Source organism: Carettochelys insculpta, chromosome 29, assembly GCF_033958435.1.
Source record: "Carettochelys insculpta isolate YL-2023 chromosome 29, ASM3395843v1, whole genome shotgun sequence".
NCBI classification, from domain to species: Eukaryota; Metazoa; Chordata; order Testudines; family Carettochelyidae; genus Carettochelys; species Carettochelys insculpta.
Genome location: NC_134165.1, coordinates 656,443 through 680,584, shown reverse-complemented (window position 1 = coordinate 680,584; position 24,142 = coordinate 656,443). Strand labels below are relative to the sequence as shown.

General features: G+C 64.5%; 1 protein-coding gene across 2 annotated transcripts in view; it reads left to right on the top strand.

Annotated features, from left to right (window-relative positions):
* Positions 1-5,236: 5,236 nt before the first annotated feature.
* Positions 5,237-24,142, top strand: part of OLFM2 (olfactomedin 2) — a 52,237-nt gene continuing 33,331 nt past the window's right edge. Inside the window, exon 1 of one of the 2 annotated variants that reach the window (XM_074979913.1) lies at positions 5,237-5,481. In XM_074979913.1, coding sequence (XP_074836014.1) covers positions 5,278-5,481 — 204 coding nt within the window. In that variant the 5' untranslated portion in view covers positions 5,237-5,277. Of the gene's footprint in view, positions 5,482-11,285; positions 12,029-24,142 lie in introns of those variants that run through there. The other variant, XM_074979914.1, reaches the window with a different exon arrangement.

Below are 24,142 nucleotides of genomic sequence, written 5' to 3'. Positions count from 1 at the left end.
GCCCCCGGCGCCCGTGTGTCCTGCCCCTGCCCCACGCCTGCCCCACACCTCGGCGTGTCCTGTGCCTGCCCCACGCCCACCGCGCACCTCGGTGTGTCCTGCGTCTGCCCCACACCTCGGCGTGTCCTGTGCCTGCCCCACGCCCACCTCGGTGTGTCCTGCATCTGCCCCACACCTCGGCATGTCCTGTGCCTGCCCCACGCCCACCGCGCACCTCGGTGTGTCCTGCGTCTGCCCCACACCTCGGCGTGTCCTGCGCCTGCCCCTTGCCTGCCCCACGCCTCAGCATGTCCTGCACCTGCCCCATGCCTGCCCCACGCCTCAGCGTGTCCTGCGTCTGCCCCACACCTCGGCGTGTCCTGCACCTGCCCCACGCCTCGGTGTGTCCTGCGCCTGCCCCAAGTCTGCCGCACACCTCGGCGTGTCCTGCGCCTGCCCCACGCCTGCCCCACACCTTGGCATGTCCTGCGCCTGCCCCACACCTCGGTGTGTCCTGCGCCTGCCCCACGCCTGCCCCACACCTTGGCATGTCCTGCGCCTGCCCCACGCCTGCCCCACACCTTGGCGTGTCCTGCACCTGCCCCATGCCCGCCGCACACCTCGGTGTGTCCTGCGCCTGCCCCCGCCTGCCCCACACCTCTCTGCCCACCCACCCATGCTGGCCCCACGTCTCTGTCCCAAAGCTCCTGTCCCCCATGTCTCCCCAGCACTCACCCGTTTGGCCACCAGCACCAGCCAACCCGCCCTGGGGCTCCCCAGCAGGAACAGCTGGGTCAGAGACCCCCCAGCCCCCCATTGCTTGGCCCTGGGGCTCCTGATCTCCATGGCAACGGGCAAAGCAGCTGCAGTAGCCATGGCAACAGTGGCTGGCCTGCTGCATGGAGTGGCCTGTGGCTGCCCCCCAACCCATTGGGTGCCCCCCACTCCTGACCCACAGACCCTGCCAGCTCTGCCCCCCAGCTCTGCCAGTGCCCCCCCACTCCTGACCCACAGCCTCTGCCAGCTCTGCCCCCCCAGCTCTGCCAGTGCCCCCCCCACTCCTGACCCACAGCCCCTGCCAGCTCTGCCTACCCCAGCTCTGCCAGTGCCCCCCACTCCCGACCCACAACCCCTGCCAGCTCTGCCCCCCAGTTCTGCCAGTGCCCCCCACTCCCGACCCACAACCCCTACCCGCTCTGCCCCCCAGTTCTGCCAGTGCCCCCCACTCCCGACCCACAACCCCTACCCGCTCTGCCCCCCAGTTCTGCCAGTGCCCCCCCCACTCCCGACCCACAGCCCCTGCCGGCTTTGCCCCCCCAGCTCTGCCAGTGCCCCCCCATTCCCGACTCACAGCCCCTGCCAGCTCTGCCCCCCAGGCTCTGCCAGTGCCCCCCCCGACCCACAGCCCCTGCCGGCTCTGCCCCCCCAGCTCTGCCAGTGCCCCCCACTCCGGACCCACAGCCCCTGCCGGCTCTGCCCCCCCAGCTCTGCTGGTGTCCCCCCGACTCCCAGGCTGTAGCCCAAGTGGCCGTTCCCAGAAGACTGAGCAGCACACAGCCACTCGGGTTCACCCTGGTGTGGGGATGGATCCGGTTATGGGGCAGAATTTCCCAGTAGCCTCTGGGCTGAGGCAGCTCCGTGGGGCTGATGTGGGGCACCCACTGAGGAGGAAGCTGGGAGGAGATACCCAAGTCCTGGCCCCTGTGGGCTGAGCCTGGCGCTGCTCCTCCACGTGTCAGGCAGCGTTTGAGGGGCAGACTGTAATTCACACTAATTGCCTGGCATGTTGTTAGTCGTTACTGCTCAGCTCCCTGCCAGTCCCCCTGCTCCCCCCATGCTGGGGGCAGCAGTTGTGGTCAGGGCAGGGAGTGCTCGCAGGAGCGAGGTGTCCGACACAGGTCCCTGAGTGAGCAGGTTGGGGGGCTGTGGGCCCTGCTGGGGGGGCGAGGAAGGAAGCGGCTGGTGCTGAGGTGCAGAGTGGGGAAGCCCCTGGGGCACTCTCTATGGACACAGGGCAGCCGTGGGGCCAGTGCAGGAGGACAGCCAACGTCTGTGGAGCAGTGGGGCTGGAAGGGCTCAGTGCATGGAGTCGGGGGCAGGGCTTCCTGGGGGGAACCAAGCAGGGGAATGGCTCATGATAGTGGATGTCATGGAGCAGGGGGTCCCGAGGCCCTGCCCCTCCCACAGCCAGACGCGGCTCTTGCTCCGCGGGGGGAACAGACGGGTTAGGGGGCGACAGGGACACAGCGCAGAACAGACTGGTCAGCACAGGGACCAGAAGCCGCCAGTACCACCCATCCTGGGGAGAGGGGCTCAGAGGGGTCCCCGAGCCGGGCCCTGGCCCCCTTCCCCCTCTCTGGCCCACCCCAGCACCTGGGTCCAATTCAACCAGCCAGGCCTCTCTGCCGCCTCTGTCCAGATCCTGTGGCAGAAAGCGACAGCGAGGTGGCATGTTAGTCTGTGCGCTATCCAAACAAACGAGCAGTCACGTAGCACCTTAAAGACTAACAAACCAGTATCAGTAAAGTGCCACATGACTGCTTTTTGTTTTTGTGGAAGAAAGGTGTCACCTGGTTGCCATGGTTACAAAAGCCCTGGAGGGCCATTGCCTAGGTACGAGAAGTCATCACACTGACACGCTCCTCACTACCGTGCACTCAGACTGTACCTAGGGAAACTAAGGCACGCACCTTGTGGTACTACAGGACAGTAAGAGACACATACATCCTAATCAGGGAGATAAAATCCCCACACCTCCCACTCCATCACTTCTCTCCCCCCCTCCTAGACCGAGCTGAGCGGGGTCACTTAGCCAGTGACTGGGGCAGTGCAGGGCCCCCCCTGCGTGACAGGGCATCGGCTATGGTGTTTTTGTTCCCCTTGACGTGGACCACCTCCATGTCGTAGTCCTGCAGGAGCAGACTCCACCGCAGGAGCTCGGCGTTGGCCCCTTTCATGTGATGCAGCCAGGTCAGGGGTGAGCGATCGGTGTACACGGTGAAATGCCGTCCAAACAGGTACGGCTGCAGCTTCCCCAGCGCCCACCCCATGGCCAGACATTCCTTCTCTATGGCCGCGTAGTTCTGCTCCCGGGGCAGCAGCTTCCTGCTGAGGTACACGATGGGGTGTTTCTCCCCCTTGTCGCTCACCTGCATTAGCACCGCCCCCAGCCCCACGTCTGAGGCATCGGTGAACACCAGGAAGGGTTTGTCCAAGTCTGGGTTTGCCAGCACTGGGGCCCTCACCAGAGCCTCCTTCAGCGCGCAGAGGGCCTCTTGGCACTGCTCGGTCCAGACCACCTGGTCTGGCTTCCCCGTCTCAGGCAGCTCCGTGACCCTCACGTAGAACGTGCATGCATGCGTGTGCGCTTGCACCCTGATTTGTAACCTAGGCAACGAGGGTCTCTGCGGGGGGGGGCTTGCCAACCAGGCCTGGTGGTTTGTAACCTGGGCGACCAGGTGACACCTCTCTGGGAGCCAGACAAGAGCCCAGCCAGGTTTTGAGAGCGAGAGAGGAACAAAGGCAGGCGGCCAGCTGGCGAACGCAGGGCCCCAGGCCTGAGGTTCTCTGGGGGGCATGGGGGGAGCTGCTCCCCACAGCCTGGGGCAGGCAGACTGCTTCTGGGTGCTGTGCTGACAAGACTGTTGTGATGGGGTTCTGGGGTCCCCCAAGCTCTGCACCCCATCCGCAGGCAGGAGAGTCTCTCACTCAGCAGGGAAACAGCAGGTTTATTAGCCGACAGGACACAGCATCGTACAGAGGAGTCAGTACAGCAGGCAGAGACAGCCAGTCCATCCATGTTGAGGAGAGGAGGCCCCGAGGGGCGCCCAGAGCCGGGGCCTGGCCCCCTCCTTGGTCTCTCTCTCCCTCAGCCCAGACTAACTGCTTCCAACTCCCAGTTCCAATTCAAACCCCTCAGGCTCCACCTCCTCCTTTGTCTGCAGTACAAAGGTGTTACCTGGTCATCAAGGTTACCCTCAGCAGGAGCCCCCCACCCTCTGTGAGCCACACACACACACACACACACACAGGTATCCCCCACTCCATCACAACTGTACTGCTGCATCTGTCACGGCATAAAACTTCTCTTCCACCTGCTGAGTGAGAGTCACTTCTGGCTGCAGATGGGGTGCAGAGCTTGGGGACCCCCCAATCCTGTAACAGAAGGGGGCTGCAATGGAGCTAAAGTGGGGCACAACCCACCGGTGGTACCACACCATCCCAATGAAGGCCTGGACCTGGCACATGCCCTGATGCTCTCCACCCCAGCCAGCCCTGGCACTGAGCAGCTGCTGCCCACCTGGCCAGTACCCCTTGGTGAGGTCTGTGGTGGTAAGGTAGCCACCTCCCCCGAGCTCATCAGGCCTAGGCATGGGATAGGTCTCCAATGCAGTGATGGCACTGAGCCTGCAATAGTCCACACAAAACCAGCTTGACCCGTCCGTCCTTTTTGGAGACCAGCACCACAGGAGAGGCCCAGAGGCTGGAGAACAGCAGGGTCCCCCAGGGCCAGCATGTCCTGGACCTCCCATTCTAGGTTCTGAGCTGTTTCCCCCATGGCTCTGAACAGGGAACACCTTATGGGGATGGGTGCCTGTTTCTATTCAGTGGACAGCCAGGTTGGTGAGCCCAGGCCAGTCAGGGAACAGCTGCTGGTGTCCTGGCTCCCAGCCCTCCATGCTTCAATCACTAGACACCAGTCCTCACCCAGAGCTGGGGAGAGAACCCAGGTGTCCTGCTCCCAGCCCCCATTGTAACCCCCAAAGCCTCCCTCCCGCTGGCCAGAGCTAGGGACAGAACCCAGGTGTCCTGCTCCCAGCCCCCATTGTAACCCCAAGAGCTTCCCTCCCGCTGGCCAGAGCTAGGGACAGAACCCAGGTGTCCTGCTCCCAGCCCCCATTGTAACCCCAAGAGCTTCCCTCCCGCTGGCCAGAGCTGGGGACAGAACCCAGGTGTCCTGCTACCAGCCTCCACCCCACCCCCCGACCTCGACACCCCCAAGTGGGGAGGGAACCCAGGCGTCCTGGCCGTCCACCGGGTTACCTCTATTTCTTCCTCCCCCACAGATGAAAGGAGCTTCATTCGGTACGCGCAGAAACCCGGGGGCTGCCCCTAAGCGCACCCCTCATTCTAACTCCCACGCCGCCCTCCCCACCCAGAGCGGGGCGGAGAACCCAGGAGTCCTGCGCCCCTCCCCCGCTCTAACCACGCGCCGCCCCCGAGGCCGGGGAGGGAACCCAGGCGTCCTGCGCCCCTCCCCCGCGCGGGCGGGCGGGCAGGCGCGGCCCGGCTGAGCCAATGGGCCCGGGCCCCTCCCCGCCCCCCGCGCACGCTCCCTGCTCGGCGCAGCCCCGGGGTGCGCGGCGACCCCGGCCGGGCGGCCCCGTGCGAGGCGCAGCCGGGGGCAGCGGCGGCCCCGGCGGCGGGGAGCTCCGCGGCTGCACCATGCGCCTCCTGCCCAGCCTCTGCCTGCTGGTGGTGGCCGGGTCCCGGGCCGCCCAGGTAGGGGTCCGGGGGGTCCGGCCAGGCGCGGAGCTGGAGAGGGATGAGGCCCCGCTCTCGTAGGGGCCCTGGGGGAGCTGGGGGTCGCCGCCCGGGAGGGATGGGGGTCCAGCCATGTAGGGCACCAGGGAGGGGCGTGGGGGCCATGTGGCTGCAGGGGTGCAGGCCCCCGGGGGCCCTAGCCAGGCATCCCCTGCTGGGACCTGGAGGGGGACTCCTGGGTGGCCCAGGATGACTGGCGGGGTGGAGGGCTGCTCCTCTCTGCGCGCAGAGCTGGGTAGGGGCCTGAGCCCTGGGGGCCAGTGAGGCTCCCCCTGCTCCCCAGTATGATGTTGGTTAGCTGGCTGGCGAGGGTCCCTGGGGCAGCGGCCCAGAGCAGGTGGCGTGTAACTGGGGGTAGGGGGGTGTTTGCAGGCATAGCTGCAGAACTCTGGGTTTCCCTCCTGCTGTCTCGTGTCCCTGTGCACCAGTACCAGTACCATATGGGCCCCCTGCTGCCTCCCATCCTGCCCAGGGCCTGGCAGAAACTAAGTGGCTGCACCATGCGCCACCTGCCCAGCCTCTGCCTGCTGGTGGTGGCCAGGTCCTGGGGCACCGGCGGGGGGGCCGCTCAGGGAGGGGCAGAGTGGGGCACCGGCGGGGGGGCCGCTCAGGGAGGGGCGGAGTGGGGCACCGGCGGGGGGGCCAGCCAGGGAGGGGCGGAGTGGGGCACCGGCGTGGGGGCCAGCCAGGGAGGGGCAGAGTGGGGCACTACAGAGCCCAGAACCAATGCCAAAGGGCTCCCCGGCCACCAAAAGCGGAGGATGCGCTGGCTCTGTGCTGTGCCCTGGCTTTTCAAGAGTCCTGGGGGGAGCCATTAGTGCCACACTCCCAGGTCCCTGCTCTCCCCTCAGGGCCGGCCATGGCCCCCTCCGCCTCTGGCCCCCGCCCTGCTGCTGCCAGCTGCCGGCTCTTCCTGGCTGAGCTGAATGCCTGGGCGTGGATCGGGCCCCTCTGCAGGGACCAGTGTGGCTCAGCCAGGGCTGCCAGCAGTCGCTGGCTGGGCCCCGAAGCAGAGCAGGGTTTGTACACCTGGCCTGGGAGAGGCCTACCTGCGCCACAGATGTGGAGTGGCGGGTCCCTGGGCCCTGCCCCCCCCCCCCCCCCCCGCAGCCAGACGCGGCTCTCGCTCCGCGGGGGGCACAGGCGGGTTAGGGGGCGACAGGGACACAGCGCAGAACAGACTGGTCAGCACAGGGCCCAGAAGCCGCCCGTACCACCCATCCTGGGGAGAGGGGCCCAGAGGGGTCCCCGAGCCGGGCCCTGGCCCCCTCTCTCCTCTCTGGCCAGGCCAGACTGCCCCACCCCAGCGCCTGGTTCCCATTCAACCAGCCAGGCCCCTCCCCCGCCTCTGTCCTGGGGGGGGGGGGGGTCACCTGGTTGCCATGGTTACAAATAGCAAAGGAAGCCCATTGCCTACATGGGAGCAGTCGTCACACTGAAACTCCCCTCCCCTCCCCGCTGTGCAGAGGCTGTGCCCAGGGAAACTGAGGCACCCCCATGGCGTTGCTACAGGACAGTAGGAAATTCTGCAACCGAACCAGCGGACTATAGTCCCCACATCCGCCTACTCTGTCGCATCTGGGGCTGCCCAGAGCCCGGGGGGAGTGGCAGAGGATGCCCCTGGCCTGGGGCTGGCAGGGATTGTGGCCTCCCCAGGGAACCACAGTCTGTGGCGGGTTCCTGCTGCGGCCCTGTGGGCTCGGCTGCCTGCAGGGCTGAAATGGCTGGAGGCAGGGGTCCCTGAGCGGTGCCCATCCCACGCTCCTCCCCACAGTGAGTGGTGGCTGAGCCAGCCAGGTGGAGGTGCCACCTGCAAGCCCATCCCCTGGGCATCCAGGCTGGGTTACTCCCATCTCGCTGGGCTGCTGCTGAATATTCACGGGGGCTCGTGCCCCTGCCATTGGCCAGCTGGGCTTTTCCTGCTGCGTGTGCCTGGGGTGCGTGGGCTGATTGGCTCACGGCCCCGTGCAAAGGCAGGGTCCCTCATGGCTGGCTGGGTGGAGTGTGAAGCAGCGTGCAAGGGCCAGCAGGAGATAGGCAGTTTCCGCTCTGCTGGTAACACAGAGAAAGGTGACAGGCACCGTGGGTGGGCGTGGTGAGCACCCGAAGGGCAAATTGCCAGCCCTAGGGGTGTAAAATCCCACTTAATTGCGTTACTGGTTTGGCCCCTGGTGTGGCCCCAGTGCTCCCAGGGCTGCTGCAGACCAGGCTCGAGAGCCCTTGCTGCTCCCAGGCTTGCCCAGCCGGGGACCAGGACTGCTGTGGCCCCCTCTCATTCACCGTTAACAATGAGGCTGTGCGTCCGTGCAGGGTGCGGGTGACTGACTGACCAGTCACTTGTTAACGTCCCGAGCGGCAGTGCCGTTTTGGGGCTAGCTGAGAACTCCAGGTTACCCACAGGGAGGAGCTGCTGCCCCGGGGCCATGGATGGGGTCGGGGATTCTCCATCCACCTCCTTGTGGGTTTGAATCCTGGGAGCCCTGCTGGGCACAGGTTGTGTGTGATGTTCCCACTGGTGTTTTCCATCCCCAGACGAAAGGGCAGTCCTGTAACACTTCAGAGAGCAGCAAAGTAATTTATTAGGTGATGAAACAACAAGAAGTCCTGTGGCACCTTATAGACAAACAGCTCTTGTGGAGCAGATGCTGACGCAGGTCTTTGCCCACAAAAGCTTAGGCTCCCAAAAATCCCTTAGTCTTTAAGGTGCCACAGGACTTTCTGTTGTTTTTGCAGATCCAGACTAACATGGCTGCCCCCCGTGACTGTTTCCCACCCAAGGGTGGGATAACTTTTATGTGCACCGAGGCCTGTGTGGATGTGCACCACCCATAGAAACATGCCGTGGGCTGCAGGCGTGCTGCTAATCAGATGGGCAGCACCTGACTCTCTCCTGGCCCCTCTCACCTGACACACAAAGGGGGGGCCCCTCTTGGGCTCGACATGGGGCAGGGGCCAGGCTGGCAGAGGGTCCTGGGCAGGTCCCCATCACACCGGCGAACTGCTGTGCTGCCCACGTGCTGCAGCTGCAGAGACCCGCCTGCCACCGAGGGCGATGGGGGAGCCTGCGGTCAGGCCCTACCACACCCCTCGCAGGGCTGTGATCTGTGGCTGAGCCCAGCGCGGGTGCTCCGCTGTGGGGGGAAGGGAGCCCTGAGCCTCACGGGCCCAATCCAAGCAGGCTGGAGCCAAATCCAGCTGGGGGCTCCCACGGCAAAGGCAGAAGCGACTCCTGTGTGTTGCAGGGAACCGCCCTGTCGCTCCCATTGGCCATACTGGCAGAGCCGTGTGCCCTCCTCCCGGAGCTGCACAAGGTAGGTGTCCCCTCACCCCCCCGGCCCCTTGCACCTCCTTCCAGAGCCCCACCCTGCCCAGACGCCACTCCTGCCCCCTCCTGACAGAGCCTATGACCCCAAGCTGCTTCCCAGCAGCCTCTCCCCAGAGTCAAGGGAGGCCCCACGCAATCTGCCAGCCCTGGGCCCCCTAGGCTGGGGGTGGAGCTTGTGGGGACTGAGGTGAATGTCTTATTTCGGTTCCCCCACCAGCCTACAGGGTCAGGCCTGGTGGAGCCCCTGGCACTCGGAGGGGTCCCTGCCGCCAGCCCAGCCTGGGGCCATCCCTGTCCAAACCCACCAGCGGGGGGGATGTGGAGCTGCAGTTGCTCTGCTTGGGTGGGGGGGGAAGTCATTGGCCTGCCAGGCTGCCCTGCACTGGGGGCCTGCCACAGGGACAGGCTCAGGCTGCAGAGCATTTACCGGAGCTGTGTCAGCACCCAGGGCCCTGGCACAGGCACCGAACGCAGACAGGACCTGCCCGTTTCTGCGTGGCCAAGAGCCGGGCAGGGCTGGGAGACGGCGCTGGCCGTTTGTAGCTAACGCTAACATCCCTCGTTAGAGCAGCGAGGGGCAGGAGGGGCCCAGGAGGCCGGGATGGGCCAGAGACCCACTGTGTCCCCCCAGCGGGGGCTTCCCTGGGTCAGGGATCCCAGCGTTACCTTCTGCACAGCTCTGGGAGGCTGGGGTGATGGGCTGCAACGCCCGGCGTGTGTCTGCAGTGATGGCTGGTGCCCACATGGCGGCACTGCAGGACTGGCCAGTCTGGGCCCTGCACTGAGCACAGGAGCCGCTTCCTGGCAGGATTCGGCCCGTGTCCAAAGCGCCCTCGGCCCCAGGGGCCGCCGCAGCAGAAATACAGCCTCAGGCTGAGGAAGGCGATAGAGCCCAGCCCAGCCCAGCCCCCAGAATGGCCCCACTTCCAGGCACTGGGAACCTTGCTCCTTGGCTTGAACAAGGGCCTCAATCCAGCCAAGTGCTGAGCATTACAATATGCTGAACCCAGGCCCTGAGTAACACAACACGTTGTCTTCAGGCCGGGGACTGTCTGCTGCCTTATCCATGCAGCACCCAGCCCAATGGAGCCTTCTCCATCACCGTGTGTCTGGGCAGAGAGTGGGGTGACAGGGCCCATCTCGCCTGTCTCCATCACCGTGTGTCTGGGCAGAGAGTGGGGTGACAGGGCCTGTCTCCATCACCAGGTGTGTGGGCAGAGAGTGGGGTGACAGGGCCCATCTCGCCTGTCTCCATGACCGGGTGTCTGGGCAGAGAGTGGGGTGACAGGGCCCGTCTCACCTGTCTCCGTCACCGTGTGTCTGGGCAGAGAGTGGGGTGACAGGGCCCGTCTCCATCACCGTGTGTCTGGGCAGAGAGTGGGGTGTCAGGGCCTGTCTCCGTCACCAGGTGTCTGGGCAGAGAGTGGGGTGACAGGGCCCGTCTCCATCACCGTGTGTGTGGGCAGAGAGTGGGGTGTCAGGGCCTGTCTCCGTCACCAGGTGTCTGGGCAGAGAGTGGGGTGACAGGGCCCGTCTCCGTCACCGTGTGTGTGGGCAGAGAGTGGGGTGACAGGGCCCGTCTCCATCACCGTGTGTCTGGGCAGAGAGTGGGGTGACAGGGCCCGTCTCCATCACCGTGTGTGTGGGCAGAGAGTGGGGTGTCAGGGCCCGTCTCCGTCACCAGGTGTCTGGGCAGAGAGTGGGGTGACAGGGCCCGTCTCCGTCACCAGGTGTCTCGGCAGAGAGTGGGGTGACAGGGCCCGTCTCCATCACCGTGTGTGTGGGCAGAGAGTGGGGTGACAGGGCCCGTCTCCGTCACCAGGTGTCTGGGCAGAGAGTGGGGTGACAGGGCCCGTCTCCGTCACCAGGTGTCTGGGCAGAGAGTGGGGTGACAGGGCCCGTCTCCATCACCGTGTGTCTGGGCAGAGAGTGGGGTGACAGGGCCCGTCTCCGTCCCTGGGTGTCTGGGCAGCTCCCAGGACTTGCTGAAGGGTGGTAAGGGGCGCTCCCAGAAGTCAGGGGGACTCCCCCATGTGGATTGGACAGTTTCTGGTTGCTGCACGGACACCTGTGTACCACCCTGTGTCCCTGTCGACTAATAAACCTGTTCCACCTGCTGAGAGAGTCACTCCTGACTCTGGATCTGGGGGCTATGGGTCAGAAGTGACAGGTAATACCAGGGGTGTGGGGAGGCCAGGGCTGGGCTATCAGGAGCTGTGGGTCGGGGTTAGAGGCTGGGTGGGCAGGGGCTGTGGGTCAGGGTAAGGGGCAGGAGCTGGGGGGTGAGCGGTGCCAGCAGAGCTGTGGGTTGCGGTGGGGGGCTAGGCCAGCAGGGGCGGAGGGTCGGCCTGGGTAGGGCAGTTCTTTGGCCTCCAGCAGAGCCTGTTCTGTTCTCTGTCTGGGGCCATGCGGTGCCCCCCCACATGGAGAGCAGGGTTGGGTTCCCTCCCTGGATGGGGCAGCCAGGCTGGGGTGTCCCCCCTTGTCCCCTATTCACTCTCCTCCCTGCTGGCCTGGGGTGGGCGCCAGCAGGTCGGGGGGATCGTTCCTGACGGGATCCTGGCGTGTGCGCCCACCTGGGAGGTGGGTGTCCATCCTGGGAGACTCGAGGCTGGTCCTGCGGGGTTGGCAACCCTCAGCAGCTGGCCTCTAAGCCACCCCCCGACTGGCCAGGGCTTGTGGGACTGACAGGCCCCGCATGACCCCCCAGCTGCACTCCCCTCCCTCCTTCCCGGACTCCTCCGTTTCCGCGACAACCCCTCGGCTCCCGGCTAGTGCCGGAGGCTGCAAGTGGCCCCTCAGCCCACCCCGCCGGCTGTGCCGCAGCCAGGCCAGATGGCTGGGCTTCCCGCGGCCCGGCTGCTCCGCCCCAGCTGGCCCGCGGCCCTCACTGGCTGACGTCACTGGCCGGGAGTGGGGCTGGCTGCAGCCGGGCGCTTATAAGGCAGAGAGCGGCACCGCGCGGCTCGCAGCCCGGAGGAGCCGGGGCCGGCTGGCGAGGGGTGCAGCAGCCGCTCACCCGGGGGATGAGGCAGGGCCGACATGACCGTGCCGCTGCTGAAGATCGGAGCTGTGCTCAGCACTATGGCCATGGTCACCAACTGGATGTCGCAGACGCTACCCTCGCTGGTGGGGCTCAACGGCACGGCGGTCTCCCGGGCCGGCACCTCGGAGAAAATCGTGAGTCCCGCAGCTGCTGGGGGAGGGGGGGTGTCAGCTCGGGGGAGTCGGGCTGCTGTGCCCATCGGAGGTCGTGTGTCAGCCCTGGGGAGTCAGGGGCTCCCGTGCCCATCGGAGGTCGCGTGTCAGCCCTGGGGAGTCAGGGGCTGCTGTGCCCATCGGAGGTCGTGTGTCCGGCCGTGTGGAGTCAGGGGCTGCTGTGCTGATTGGGGGTCATGTGTCCAGCCCCAGGGAGTCAGGGGCTGCTGTGCCCATCGGGAGTCGTGTGTCCAGGCCCAGGGAGTCAGGGGCTGCTGTGCCCATCGGGGGTTGTGTGTCCAGGCCCAGGGAGTCAGGGGCTGCTGTGCCCATCGGGGGTCGTGTGTCAGCCCTGGGGAGTCAGGGGCTCCCGTGCCCATCGGGGGTCGTGTGTCTGCCCCCGGGGAGTCAGGGGCTGCCGTGCCCATCGGGGGTCGTGTGTCTGCCCCCGGGGAGTCAGGGGCTGCTGTGCCCATCGGGGGTCATGTGTCCAGCTCCAGGGAGTCAGGGGCTGCTGTGCCCATCGGGGGTCATGTGTCCAGCTCCAGGGAGTCAGGGGCTGCTGTGCCCATCGGGGGTCATGTGTCCGGCTCCAGGGAGTCAGGCTGCCGTGCCCATCGGGGGTCGTGTGTCCAGCCGTGTGGAGTCAGGGGCTGCTGTGCTGATTGGGGGTCATGTGTCCAGCCCCAGGGAGTCAGGGGCTGCTGTGCCCATCGGGGGTCGGGGAGTTGGGCTGCTGTGCCCATCGGGGGTCGTGTGTCCGGCCTTGTGGAGTCAGGGGCTGCCGTGCCCATCGGGGGTCGTGTGTCCAGGCCCAGGGAGTCAGGGGCTGCTGTGCCCATCGGGGGGTCATGTGTCCAGCTCCAGGGAGTCAGGGGCTGCTGTGCCCATCGGGGGTCATGTGTCCGGCTCCAGGGAGTCAGGGGCTGCTGTGCCCATCGGGGGTCATGTGTCCAGCCCCAGGGAGTCAGGGGCTGCCGTGCCCATCGGGGGTCGTGTGTCCAGCCGTGTGGAGTCAGGGGCTGCCGTGCCCATCAGGGGTCGTATGTCCGCCCCCGGGGAGTCAGGGGCTGCCGTGCCCGTCCAGGAGTCGGGCTGCTGTGCCCATCGGAGGTCGTGTGTCCGGCCGTGTGGAGTCAGGGGCTGCTGTGCTGATTGGGGGTCGTGTGTCCAGCCCCAGGGAGTCAGGGGCTGCTGTGCCCATCGGGGGTCGGGGAGTCGGGCTGCTGTGCCCATTGGAGGTCGTGTGTCCGGCCTTGTGGAGTCAGGGGCTGCTGTGCCCATCGGGGGTCGTGTGTCCGGCTCCAGGGAGTCAGGGGCTGATGTGCCCTTCGGGGGTTGTGTGTCCAGCCGTGTGGAGTCAGGGGCTGCCGTGCCCATCGGGGGTCGTGTGTCCAGGCCCAGGGAGTCAGGGGCTGCTGTGCCCATCGGGGGTCGGGGAGTCGGGCTGCTGTGCCCATTGGAGGTCGTGTGTCCGGCCTTGTGGAGTCAGGGGCTGCTGTGCCCATCGGGGGTCGTGTGTCCAGGCCCAGGGAGTCAGGGGCTGCTGTGCCCGTCGGGGAGTCGGGCTGCTGTGCCCATCGGGGGTCGTGTGTCCGGCTCCAGGGAGTCAGGGGCTTCTGTGCCCATCGGGGGTCGTGTGTCCAGGCCCAGGGAGTCAGGGGTGCTGTGCCCGTCGGGGGTCGTGTGTCCGGCTCCAGGGAGTCAGGGGTGCTGTGCCCGTCGGGGAGTCGGGCTGCTGTGCCCATTGGAGGTCGTGTGTCCGGCCTTGTGGAGTCAGGGGCTTCTGTGCCCATCGGGGGTCGTGTGTCCAGGCCCAGGGAGTCAGGGGCTGCTGTGCCCATCGGGGGTCGTGTGTCCGGCTCCAGGGAGTCAGGGGCTGATGTGCCCTTCGGGGGTGGTGTCTCCATGTGTGTGGCTGTCACTGTGGAGTCAGGCTGCTGCGGCCGCCCTGGGCGTGTCTGTGTCTGTCTGGCCTTGTGCACCCTGTGGGTATTTGAGGCAAGGGGTGCTGCGTTTCATGTGGCTGTGTGTGGGGGGGGGAGGGGGGGCCCTGTGGGGGAGGTCCTTGCAGGTGCCCAGTGCCTCACACCCTGCCAGCAGCAGACATAGGGAGTCAGGGCTCTGCAGCAGTCCGGCTGTCTGCATCAGGGTTGTGTGTCCATCCCTCCGTCCAGCCACGTGCACCCGCCAGCAGCTGACGCTGTGAGTCAGTGACTGTCCCTGTCCTGCTGCCTGTGTGGGACCCTTATGGGAGCAGCTCCGCAGCCCCAGCTGGCTGGGGGATCCCCGGCCCCCCTGCCATGGTTGTTCCACTGCCTCTCCTGCTTCCTGAGGCCTGTCATAGGGAGCCCCCAGCGGTGCGGCTGGGGCTGAGCTGGTGGGACCCGGGGCTGGGAGCAGGTGAGAGCAGGGCTGTGCCGTTGGGCGGTTACAGAGGCGCTGGCTGCAGCCTTCTAGCATGTCAGCCCATGCGAGTGTGTGGGAGGGCCCCACTGGCGCCAGCGTTCTCGGTTCCCTTTGTGGGCAGGGTGGGATCCTGCCAGTGCCCTGTGCCTGTGGCCAGGTGGAGAAGGGACAGTGCTCAGCTGCTCCCGCTCCTCCTCCCAGCCAGTCCCGCAGCAGGGGCTCTCGGTACAGCACCAGCAAGTACTGGCACCAAAAAGCACTGGAGGGGGTGACCCTGCCACGTCCCCCCGCCAAGGCAGCAGGTGACTGCAGAAGGGTTGTCCCAGCAAACCCCCCGTGCCGCAGGAGAGCTGATGGGACAGTGGCAGCTGGTCCCCCCAGGAGTCAGGTGCTGTGTACACGTCCAGCCCCTCGCACCCACGCTGCACCCGTCCTTCCCGCTTGAGCCTGAGCAAGGCTGGAGGTGTCCGGAGCAGCCTGTGGCTCAGCCAGCTGAGCCTCCCCACCTTTGGCAGCTGGCTTGGTGCCGGGGGGGGGCGCACCAGGGGAGGCCCACTGGGGCTCCTTAATGGCCTGAAAGCCCCTGTGCCCCCCATGCCCCCACCTGCCCCCTCCCCAGGCCAGCTTGCACCTGGCGGAGTCCATTTAAAAGTTCTTGCATTATTCTGGCCTGAGCTGGGGGCCCAGCCTGAGACCAGGTCAGGTGCTGTGTGTAGGGGGAGGGGGGCGTTGGGGGACCTGGGGAAGTGTAAATGGCCCCGATTCTGTGTGGATCAGGACCAGGAAGTGGCCTGGCTCCCTCAGCTCCTCCTGAGCCCCAGGCAGAGTGCCAGAGGGTGGGGCGGGGGCCGCTGCTGGGGTCTGGCTCCATGGAAGCGGTGGGATGGTGGTGTGATGGGGTTCAGGGGCCCCAGGCACTGTGCCCCGTCCGCAGGCAGGAGTGACTCTCACCCAGCAGGTAGAACAGGAGGTTTAGGAGGCGACAGAGGCCCAGCTCAGCACAGAGGTGTCAGTACAGCCGGCAGAGACAGTCATTCCAACCCGTCCTGAGAGGAGAGGAGCCCGAGGGGTGCCCCTCTGGGGTGTAGCTTCCCCCCACACCAGGCTGGCTGCCCTCCAGCTCCCTCTCCCTCAGCTTCCAACTGCTGCCTCCCATTCAAACCCAGCTTGGCTCCTTCCTGCTCTGTGCTCAGGGCAGTGGTGTTACCTGCCAGCCTAGGGTACAGCCCAGGGTCATCCTTAGCTGCTGGGAGCTGCTCTGCCCATCACACACACACCCAGCCTGAGTCTCACACACACCCCTCCACTCCATCACAGGTGTGAATCGCCAGCCATGAACTGTGTCACATCTGCTGTGCTCCAGAGCCCAGAGATCCCAGTGCCCTGGGGCCAGCCAGGGAGGAGTGATTGTAACAGCTCTTCAAGGCTGAGAACCCCCCCACCCCAAGTCATCAACAGCTGCCTTGTGTCTCTTGTGCAAGCCATCAGGGGGCCATGCTGGTGAGAACAGCAGGGGGCTGGAGGGGCCATGCTGGTGTGAAAAGGGAGTGGGAGGGACCATGCTGGTGTGAACAGGGGGGTGGGAGGGACTGTGCTGGTGTGAACTGGTGGGGGGGAGGGGCCGTGCTGGTGTGAACAGTGGAAGGGACCATGCTGGTGTGAACGGGGGTGGTGGGAGGGACTGTGCTGGTGTGAATGGCGGGAGGGACCGTGCTGGTGTGAACGGCGCGGGGGAGGGAGGGAGGGACTGTGCTGGTGTGAACGGCGCGGGGGAGGGAGGGAGGGACTGTGCTGGTGTGAACGGCGCGGGGGAGGGAGGGAGGGACTGTGCTGGTGTGAACGGGGGCGGGAAGGGAGGGGCTGTGCTGGTGTGAACGGGGGTGGTGGGAGGGACCGTGCTGGTGTGAACGGCTGGAGAGACCATGCTGGTGTGAATTGGGGTGGCGGGAGAGACTGTGCTGGTGTGAGCGGGGGGTGGCGGGAGAGACTGTGCTGGTGTGAGCGGGGGTGGCGGGAAGGTCCATGCTGGTGTGAACGGGGGGGAGGGTCCATGCTGGTGTGAATGGGGGCGGGGGGAGGGACCGTGCTGGTGTGAACTGCGGGAGGGTCCATGCTGGTGTGAACGGCGGGGGGGGAGGGAGGGACTGTGCTGGTGTGAACGGCGCGGGGGAGGGAGGGAGGGACTGTGCTGGTGTGAACGGCGCGGGGGAGGGAGGGAGGGACTGTGCTGGTGTGAACGGGGGTGGTGGGAGGGACCGTGCTGGTGTGAACGGCTGGAGAGACCATGCTGGTGTGAAGTGGGGTGGCGGGAGAGACCGTGCTGGTGTGAGCGGGGGGTGGCGGGAGAGACTGTGCTGGTGTGAGCGGGGGTGGCGGGAAGGTCCATGCTGGTGTGAACGGGGGGGAGGGTCCATGCTGGTGTGAATGGGGGCGGGGGGAGGGACCGTGCTGGTGTGAACTGCGGGAGGGTCCATGCTGGTGTGAACGGGGCGGGGGAGGGAGGGACTGTGCTGGTGTGAACGGGGGTGGCGGGAGGGACCGTGCTAGTGTGAATGGCGGGAGGGACCGTGCTGGTGTGAATGGGGTGGGGGAGGGAGGGGCCGTGCTGGTGTGAACGGCGGGAGGGACTGTGCTGGTGTGAACGGGGCGGGGGAGGGAGGGACCGTGCTGGTGTGAACTGGGGGGGAGGGAGGGTCCGTGCTGGTGTGAGCGGGGGTGGCGGGAAGGTCCGTGCTGGTGTGAAGGGGGGGAGGGAGGGTCCGTGCTGTTGTGAACGGGGGTGGCGGGAGGGACCGTGCTAGTGTGAACGGCGGGAGGGACCGTGCTGGTGTAAATGGGGTGGGGGAGGGAGGGGCCGTGCTGGTGTGAACGGCGGGAGGGACCGTGCTGGTGTGAACTGGGGGGAGGGAGGGACCGTGCTGGTGTGAGCGGGGGTGGCGGGAAGGTCCGTGCTGGTGTGAAGGGGGGGAGGGAGGGTCCGTGCTGTTGTGAACGGGGGTGGCGGGAGGGACCGTGCTAGTGTGAACGGCGGGAGGGACCGTGCTGGTGTAAATGGGGTGGGGGAGGGAGGGGCCGTGCTGGTGTGAACGGCGGGAGGGACCGTGCTGGTGTGAACTGGGGGGGAGGGAGGGTCTGTGCTGTTGTGAACGGGGGTGGCGGGAGGGACTGTGCTGGTGTGAGCGGGGGTGGCGGGAAGGTCCGTGCTGGTGTGAAGGGGGGGAGGGAGGGTCCGTGCTGGTGTGAACTGGGGGGGAGGGAGGGTCCGTGCTGGTGTGAGCGGGGGTGGCGGGAAGGTCCGTGCTGGTGTGAAGGGGGGGAGGGAGGGTCCGTGCTGGTGTGAGCGGGGGTGGCGGGAAGGTCCGTGCTGGTGTGAAGGGGGGGAGGGAGGGTCCGTGCTGTTGTGAACGGGGGTGGCGGGAGGGACCGTGCTAGTGTGAACGGCGGGAGGGACCGTGCTGGTGTAAATGGGGTGGGGGAGGGAGGGGCCGTGCTGGTGTGAACGGCAGGAGGGACCGTGCTGGTGTGAACTGGGGGGGAGGGAGGGTCCGTGTTGTTGTGAACGGGGGTGGCGGGAGGGACCGTGCTAGTGTGAACGGCGGGAGGGACCGTGCTGGTGTAAATGGGGTGGGGGAGGGAGGGGCCGTGCTGGTGTGAACGGCGGGAGGGACCGTGCTGGTGTGAACTGGGGGGGAGGGAGGGACCGTGCTGTTGTGAACGGGGGTGGCGGGAGGGACTGTGCTGGTGTGAGCGGGGGTGGCGGGAAGGTCCGTGCTGGTGTGAAGGGGGGGAGGGAGGGTCCGTGCTGGTGTGAGCGGGGGTGGCGGGAAGGTCCGTGCTGGTGTAAATGGGGTGGGGGAGGGAGGGGCCATGCTGGTGTGAACGGCGGGAGGGACCGTGCTGGTGTGAACTGGGGGGGAGGGAGGGACCGTGCTGGTGTGAGCGGGGGTGGCGGGAAGGTCCGTGCTGGTGTGAAGGGGGGGAGGGAGGGTCCGTGCTGTTGTGAACGGGGGTGGCGGGAGGGACCGTGCTAGTGTGAACGGCGGGAGGGACCGTGCTGGTGTAAATGGGGTGGGGGAGGGAGGGGCCGTGCTGGTGTGAACGGCGGGAGGGACCGTGCTGGTGTGAACTGGGGGGGAGGGAGGGACCGTGCTGGTGTGAGCGGGGGTGGCGGGAAGGTCCGTGCTGGTGTGAAGGGGGGGAGGGAGGGTCCGTGCTGTTGTGAACGGGGGTGGCGGGAGGGACTGTGCTGGTGTGAGCGGGGTGGGGGGGTGCACCAGGGCGAATGGACCCTCCTCTGTTGGCTCTGCGGGGCGCTTGCGTGTGGCGAACGACCGGGCTTGCAGTCTCCGGAGGGGGTGGGGGCATCGGAGCTGGGGCAGTTGAAGGTCACGACCTTTCATGCAGGCCGGTTCCCAGCCCTGGGCTCTGGGGGCACCTGGCAGGTCTGGGGGCTGCATTAACCCCAATGAAGCTGGCTGGGGGCTGCATAGGGAGCATGGCCCCTTCCTGCCTGCAGGACTCCTGGGTTCCAGGCCCAGTGCGAGTGGCTGCTTGCTGTCAGCTGTCAGCGTTAATGTAGCAGTGGCCACAGCCAGCACGTGGTGCCCAGACCCCGAGCCCGGCTCCTGGCTCTGACACCCCCCAGGTGCCCACCCAGGGCTGCAGTACCAAGGGCTCCCAGGCTGTGGGCTCGACCCACAGGGCTAGCTGTGCTCCTCTTCCTGGGCAGCAAGACTGGGACCCCGTCCGTCCGTCCGTCCGTCCCCAAATCCCTTGGCATCAGACGTTCTACTGTCACTCCCTCCCCACGGGGCACTGAGCTCTCACTGTGCTGCCCCTGCAGTTGATGGGTGTGGGGCTGGCCCCTGTCGCCGAGTGCTGCTCCTCTGGGGAGCAAGGCCGAGTCCCCCTTGTCCTTGTGGGAGGCCTCTAGCAAATCCGGGCAGGAGTGGGCCATGGCCAGGCACATGTGCATATGGGGTGCACACGACTCCTGGAGGGGGATAGATTGGATAGATCCCCCCTTTCCCCAGGCCTGCTGGGTCCCCCCCGACGCACACCGCAGGGAGCCAGCCTGGTGCTGGCCTGGCTTTGGCATGGGTGAGCAGCTCCGCTGGTGCTGTCCGTGTTTCAGGACTGCTGCGCTCTGGACAGCTCCTTAGCTCCCTGCAAGGAGGCTGGGTGAGGCTCCTGGGCCCTGCCCGGCACAGACTGGGAGTGCGGCTCTGAGACACCGTGCTACAGGCTGGGCCGTGTGAACTCAGCTCTCACCCCTCCACTTTGGCTTCCATTGCCTGCATCTGCCGCAACCAGAGATCAGAACCCGCTGCGGGAAACCAGGCAGAGACACATCTTGGTCAGTGCCCAGCTGGATGGGGCCCATCTCGGTCGCCGTGTGTCTGGGCCGTATGCGGCCCGACAGGGCTCGTCTGTGTCGCCGTGTGTCTGGGCGGTGCCCGGCCCGACGTGCTCGTGTAGCTCGCCGTGTGTCTGGGGGGTGCCCGGCCCGACGTGCTCGTGTCGCTCGCCGTGTGTCTGGGGGGTACCCGGCCCGACAGGGCTCGTCTGTGTCGCCGTGTGTCTGGGCGGTACCCGGCCCGACGTGCTCGTGTCGCTCGCCGTGTGTCTGGGCGGTGCCCGGCCCGACAGGGCTCGTGTCGCTCGCCGTGTGTCTGGGCCGTATCCGGCCCGACAGGGCTCGTCTGTGTCGCTCGCCATGTGTCTGGGCGGTGCCCGGCCCGACGTGCTCGTGTCGCTCGCCATGTGTCTGGGCGGTGCCCGGCCCGACAGGGCTCGTGTCGCTTGCCGTGTGTCTGGGCGGTGCCCGGCCCGACGTGCTCGTGTCGCTCGCCGTGTGTCTGGGCGGTGCCCGGCCCGACGTGCTCGTGTCGCTCGCCGTGTGTCTGGGGGGTGCCTGCCCTGTTGGGGGTTCGTCTGTGTCACTATGTTTCTGGGCAGCGCCCAGCACGATGTGCTCCTTTTGGTTGCCGTGTGTCTGGGCCTGCAGGAGGCTGGGGCTTGCCAAGTTGAGATGGATCCTGCTGCTGGGCTGTATGCGGGTGAGGGCTCAGCGACCCCAGGCCCCCCTGCCAGGCCCTTGTGCCTGTGGAGCCGGTTCTGGACAGAGACTGCGCTGTCTGCCACATGCTCGTGCATCTCCTACCCCTTGTAAGCAGTCTGTACATGGGAACTTTCCAATGTGCCCCTTCGGTGGCAGCCAAACAGTTCCCGTGGGCCTAGGAGCAACATGGCTCCTGCCTGCTGCCGGCAAGTAAGGTGCCCCTGCACACTGTCTCCTCGGGGCAGATTCCTGGCGGCGCAAGCGGGGCTGTATGGGAGCCCCCAGGTTCTGCTCTGTGGTTTGGGCGTTAGTGCAGGAGGGGGTTTTCCAGAGCAGGTCTCTGGTACAGCGTGTTTCTGGCCATTTGGGTTCATGGGTGAATGGGACAAAAAGGGCCCAAGCATTCGGTTCGGTTTGACCAGGACCCACTTTTTTCCAACCTGGAGCAAAGGGTTGGGGAGGAGGGAGTGAACCAGCCTTGTCTGCCCTCCTCTCCCATGGGCCTGGTCTGTCATCAGATGCCAAGGGGCCAACTTGGGGGTGACATGAAAATGGGACAAATCTGGAAGTTTTCCCCTGGAATTTCCCACAGTGGGAAAATGCCTTTTCTGCCGTGTCTCGGCCAAGGCCCCGGCCTGTGGAGAGACAGCCCTGCACCCGCCCCCCCACGCCATTAACTGTCTCCCTACCCCCAGTGAGCAGTGGCGGAGAGGCTTGACAGGCAGCAGACTCTCCCAGATGTCCCCCCCCAGCAGCCAGAGTTCCCAGTGACCCCACGTCGCTGTGCATCGCTGTACTGTGCTGTTGCAGCCTGTTACAGGCGCCTGTCGCAGCCTCGCCTGGCAGCTGGCATAATGGGCTGTGACAGATCATGGCCTGCTGGGACGTGGCACCCCAGGACACGTCAGCTGGAATGTGGGTTACTCCCTTTGCTGGACGCATGCGTGGGAGCCAGGGCTGTTAGGAGCAAGTCACACAGATGGGGTGGAAACGGCCGGACTGCGTTGAGCCAGGCTGGAGCCACTGTGGCGTGTCACTTACACCTGGGGCAGCTCCCCCATCCAGGGGCAGTGGGCCCACGTTCTCAGCAGACCTGGGCAGCACCACCTGGGGTGGCCGCCCAGGAGGGATTCCGGTGTCGCCCAGCTGGTTAGCAGAGCGCCGCAGCCGGCGGCGTCTCTCTGTGGTGGTGCGCGCACCCGGGGGAAAAGAACAATGTTTCTTCCAGCTGCGGATGGAAAACGTTGGCGGGAACCCTGGGCAGCAGCCCTGCGTTAGTGCCTCTCCGTCATGCTCTCTGCACTAGGACTGGTGTTTTAGCAGGAATGAGCCATCCTGCAGCACCTTAAGCCATTTCTGTCACCGTTGTGCATAGTAGCACCAATCCTTGTGCTGGAGAAGGTGTCTGATGAAAGCTGGAGGCGCTCTGAAGCTCTTTGTTACTTGTATGTCTGTGCCACATTTGTGTGTGACGTTATATATACTGGCTCGGTAGCTGCATTACAAATGTTTTAGTGCAGAGAATTGCAGTGGCAGGTGTGATCACCTCCCCCAGCCAGGACGATGCTCTCAACAAAAGGCTCAGACATCAAATACACATCTCAGGAGTATGGGACTTGTCATCCACCCCAGCCCAACTGCTCAGGGGAATGGAACAGAAATCAGAGGCCCAGACACCTATTCCACATACTGAATAGTAACAGAGAGGAAGCCGTGCTACTCTATGCACTATCAAAACAAAAAGCAGTCAAGTAGCACTTTAAAGACTAGCAAAATAATTTGTTAGGTGAGCTTTCGTGGGACAGACCCACTTCTTCAGACCAAAGCCAGACCAGAACAGACTCAATATTTAAGACACAGAGAACCAAAAACAGGAAGCAAGGAGGACAAATCAGAAAAAGATAATCAAGGTGAGCAAATCAGAGAGTGGAGGGGTGGGGGGGAAGGTCAAGAATTAGACTGAGCCAAGTATGCAGACGAGCCCCTATAGTGACTCAGAAAGTTCCCATCACGATTTAAACCATGTGTTAATGTGCTGAATTTGAATATAAATGTCAGCTCTCCGCTTCTCTTTCCAAAACGGTGCGATAATTCCTTTTCAGTAACACACATACCTTGAGGTCATTGGCAGAATGCCCCATTCCATTAAAATGTTGACTAACTGGTTTGTGGATCTGGAGTGTTTTGATGTCTGTTTTGTGCCCATTGACCCTTTGTCTAAGGGAGTTAGAAGTCTGTCCAATATACAAAGCATCTGGGCATTGTTGGCACATGATGGCATATATGATGTTAGTAGAGGAGCATGAGAAAGTGCCCGTGATTCTGAGAGTAACCTGGTTAGGTCCAGTGATGGTATTTCCAGAGAAGATATGTGGACAAAGCTGGAAGCGGGCTTTGTTGCAGGGAAGGGTTCCAGGACTGGTGTTCCTGGGGTATAGACTGTGGCTGTTAGTGAGGATCCTCATGAGGTTGGGAGGTTGTCTGTAGGAGAGAACAGGCATGTCACCCAGGGTCTTCTGGAGCGTGGCATCCTGATTAAGGATAGGTTGTAGGTCTTTAATAATTGGTTGCAGTGTCCAGAGACCAGCTAGTCCAAGATCGGCCCAAAAAAGCCAAGAACAGAACACCACTGGTCATCACCTACAGCCCCCAACTCAGACCACTGCAACGAATCTATATATTCAAATTCGGCACATTAACACATGGTTTAAATCGTGATGGGAACTTTCTGAGTCACTATAGGGGCTCGTCTGCATACTTGGCTCAGTCTAATTCTTGACCTTCCCCCCCACCCCTCCACTCTCTGATTTGCTCACCTTGATTATCTTTTTCTGATTTGTCCTCCTTGCTTCCTGTTTTTGGTTCTCTGTGTCTTAAATATTGAGTCTGTTCTGGTCTGGCTTTGGTCTGAAGAAGTGGGTCTGTCCCACGAAAGCTCACCTAATAAACCATTTTGCTAGTCTTTAAAGTGCTACTTGACTGATTTTTTTTTTTTTTTATTCCACATACTGTGTAAATGGACTGGGGTGTGCTAGCAAAACCAGCCACCAATGGCAGTTTGCCACAGCAGCCTACCTGGGTCAGGTGATCCTGACCCTCCAGTGCCTATGGAAAGAAGAAAGGAGTTTTCCCTCAACGTGAAAAAACTGTAAGTGGGCCCTGGCAGGGACCGTCTTGGTTCCTTTCATCCCTCATGAACTTAGCTTGTCTGGACTGAGGGTTCCCATCCCTCGAAAGGATGTTTTCAGAGACTTTCAAGAACTCAGCATAGAACATTGCTGTAGGAACGGAGTCTGGACACCGGGTAAAATCAAGCAGGAGGGTTTGTTACACACAGCGCTGGCGGAGTGCCACCTGGCCTGTCAGGCTAGGTCAGTGAAGCACTGTCAAGCAATAGGTTACAAGTGATTATATAGGATCTCAGTGGACAGTGGGAAACAACGGGGTGAGAGGTCCCAGCTCCTGGACAGGTGTTGGCAGCAAGACATGATGAGCACAATAAGCCAATAACCTAAAAGGTTACACAGCGACTCCGCCTGTAATTTACATGCAACATGGTAGACAATACACAGGTGCGTTTTTTCTTTAGCCACCTGTTTAAACAACACATACATGGATTCTAGTCC